At 46.5% G+C, this 2045-nt stretch overlaps 1 protein-coding gene across 1 annotated transcript; it reads left to right on the forward strand.

Annotated features, from left to right (window-relative positions):
• Positions 230 to 1656, forward strand: LOC109823132. Its single transcript, XM_020389419.1, has 2 exons — positions 230 to 562; positions 1402 to 1656. The coding sequence occupies exons 1-2, from the start codon at positions 230 to 232 to the stop codon at positions 1654 to 1656; spliced, it is 588 nt and encodes a 195-aa protein (XP_020245008.1).

The raw sequence follows: 2045 nt of genomic DNA on the forward strand, positions 1-2045 counted from the left end.
GATCTGGTTGAGGGTAGATGGCTGTGATGTCGGTGACGTAGGCGGCACGAGATGGGGACGGTAGAGCTGTCGGTGGTGATGTAAGGGGCCGAGGGAGACGAGCGGGTGAGGGAGGAGGGCTGATGGACTTAAGGTGAGCTCGAGAAGGTGTAGTTGATATGGGGAGGCCAGCGGGTGAGGAGCTCGGAAGGCAGAAGGCTGATTTCAGGGCTGGGCTTAGGCGTTAGCGATGGGGCAGGTGGTGGAATGTGATCGGTGGTGGAATGAAGGGCCGGCGAGGAAGCGCACGACGTGCGGTTGGCATTGGAAGCAATTGGCGTGGGGGAGAGCGGGAGAGGACTGCTATGGTGAAAGGGAAACGGAGGAAGAGGGAGGGGTGAAGGGTAGCAAGACGTTAGAAATGACTGAGGGCGGCGAGGAGGAGGTACGGTCGGAGCTCGGTTTGGGGGGCAGCGCGGTGCTGTGGAGGGGCTCAGTGTGGGCGAAGGCTGCTGTGGCTGCGCCTGTTGCTGTGTTGGTGGCGGCGGAGGAGGAAAGGGGCAGGCGGCTAGTGGCTTGCCTGGTGGCAGGCTGAGAGGCTGTTTGAGGGGAAGAGGGCGAACATGAAGGAGTTGCTGGAGAGAGGGAGAGGCGAGTGGGGAGGAGCGGTTAGACGGGACGTGGATCTGGCGTTGGTGTATGAAGCGGAGGCTGGTTTGGAGGAGGGAGAGAGCGGTGGTTAAGGCTGGTCCCCCAGGTCTGGCGCGTGGCTGTCCGCTTGGGTAGGTTTGTGGGGAGGGAGAGTGGAAGAGGGAGGTAGTGAGTTCAGATGGTTGAGGAGCCGTGAGGATGAAGAGAAGAGAGAGAAAGAGGAAGAAAAGGGACGGCTGTGGCTAACGGGAGAAGAGAGAGTAGAGACGAGAGGAAGACGAGAGAGAGAGAGAGAGAGAGAGAAGGGGGATAAGGCGTTAGGCTTGAGGGTAGCGTGAGAGAGAGAGAGAGAGAGAGAGAGAGAGAAGAGAGAGAGATGAGAGAGAGAGGAGAGAGTGAGGTATTTATAGATTAGGGTTTGGGTTTATAATTAAAACAAAATTAAGAAAAAATAGAATTATTAGGGAAAATATTTACAATCAATATGTAACAATAACAATAACATAAAAAAATATTAATTTAAAAGTTTTCACTAGATCAAGTTAATTTATAATTATCAAAATTATTAAATAAATATAAAATTAGATTTTTAAATTGTAGAAAATTCTAGAAAATCGAAAAAATATAAATATCCTTTTGATAATAATAATTTACTATTTAAAATACCAAAAAATTATTTAAATTAGTATAAAAAATTCATGGTCATTACAAAATATATTCAATAATTATATTATTTATTACTGATATATGCTTTACTTAATCTTTTTATAGGTCAAGTGGATGCCATATGAACTAGTTTTAGAGTCACTACCAGATATTTGCAGGGAAGGTGAGGATGTATGGCGTGCTCGCGTCCCGATCATATGTTTTGAGATTGTCGAGATGCACGTGCCTGACCGTGTGCTCAGACAATTTGGGCTACAACAACATATTCTGGTCCCTGTGGAGAGAATAGAGCGAAATCCCAGAAAAGGTGCACATCATGCAAATTGGGAATATATTCGACATGCTTACATCGGGAGGTGAGAGTTGAGGGAGGAACAAGTAGTGATGGAGAGGGCTGACGCACCTGACCTAGGTGTGTATTTGCGGTGGTATTGGGGGATTACTCAGAGGTGGATATTTGAGGAGAACAAAGCCCCTAAGGAGTACATACCAAGAGGCCCGGTTGAGACAGAATTGGTAAGTGTATAAGCAAAATATACAGATATTTTGTGAGTTTTATTTTATTATCATCCACTTGATAATAATTTTCTTTCGGTTTTTATCTTATAGGTACAAGATCTCGAAGAGCTTTCTACTATGACGCATGATGCATTGCGAATGACTACCAAGGCAGAGCTGAGGAACACATTCCTTCTTATGATAAAAAGGATTCGGTCCGCTCTTCAGAGGACGCGTAATGCAAGACGTAA

This window comes from Asparagus officinalis, chromosome 9 (assembly GCF_001876935.1).
Source record: "Asparagus officinalis chromosome 9, Aspof.V1, whole genome shotgun sequence".
Classification (NCBI taxonomy): Eukaryota; Viridiplantae; Streptophyta; class Magnoliopsida; order Asparagales; family Asparagaceae; genus Asparagus; species Asparagus officinalis.

Excerpts from the sequence above, each read along its gene's own strand:
- LOC109823132 (XM_020389419.1), top strand. The coding sequence starts at position 230 with ATGGGGCAGGTGGTGGAATGTGATCGGTGGTGGAATGAAGGGCCGGCG. Across the intron at positions 563-1,401 it reads GGCGGCTAGTGGCTTGCCTG|GTCAAGTGGATGCCATATGA; the intron begins GTGGCAGGCTGA and ends ATCTTTTTATAG.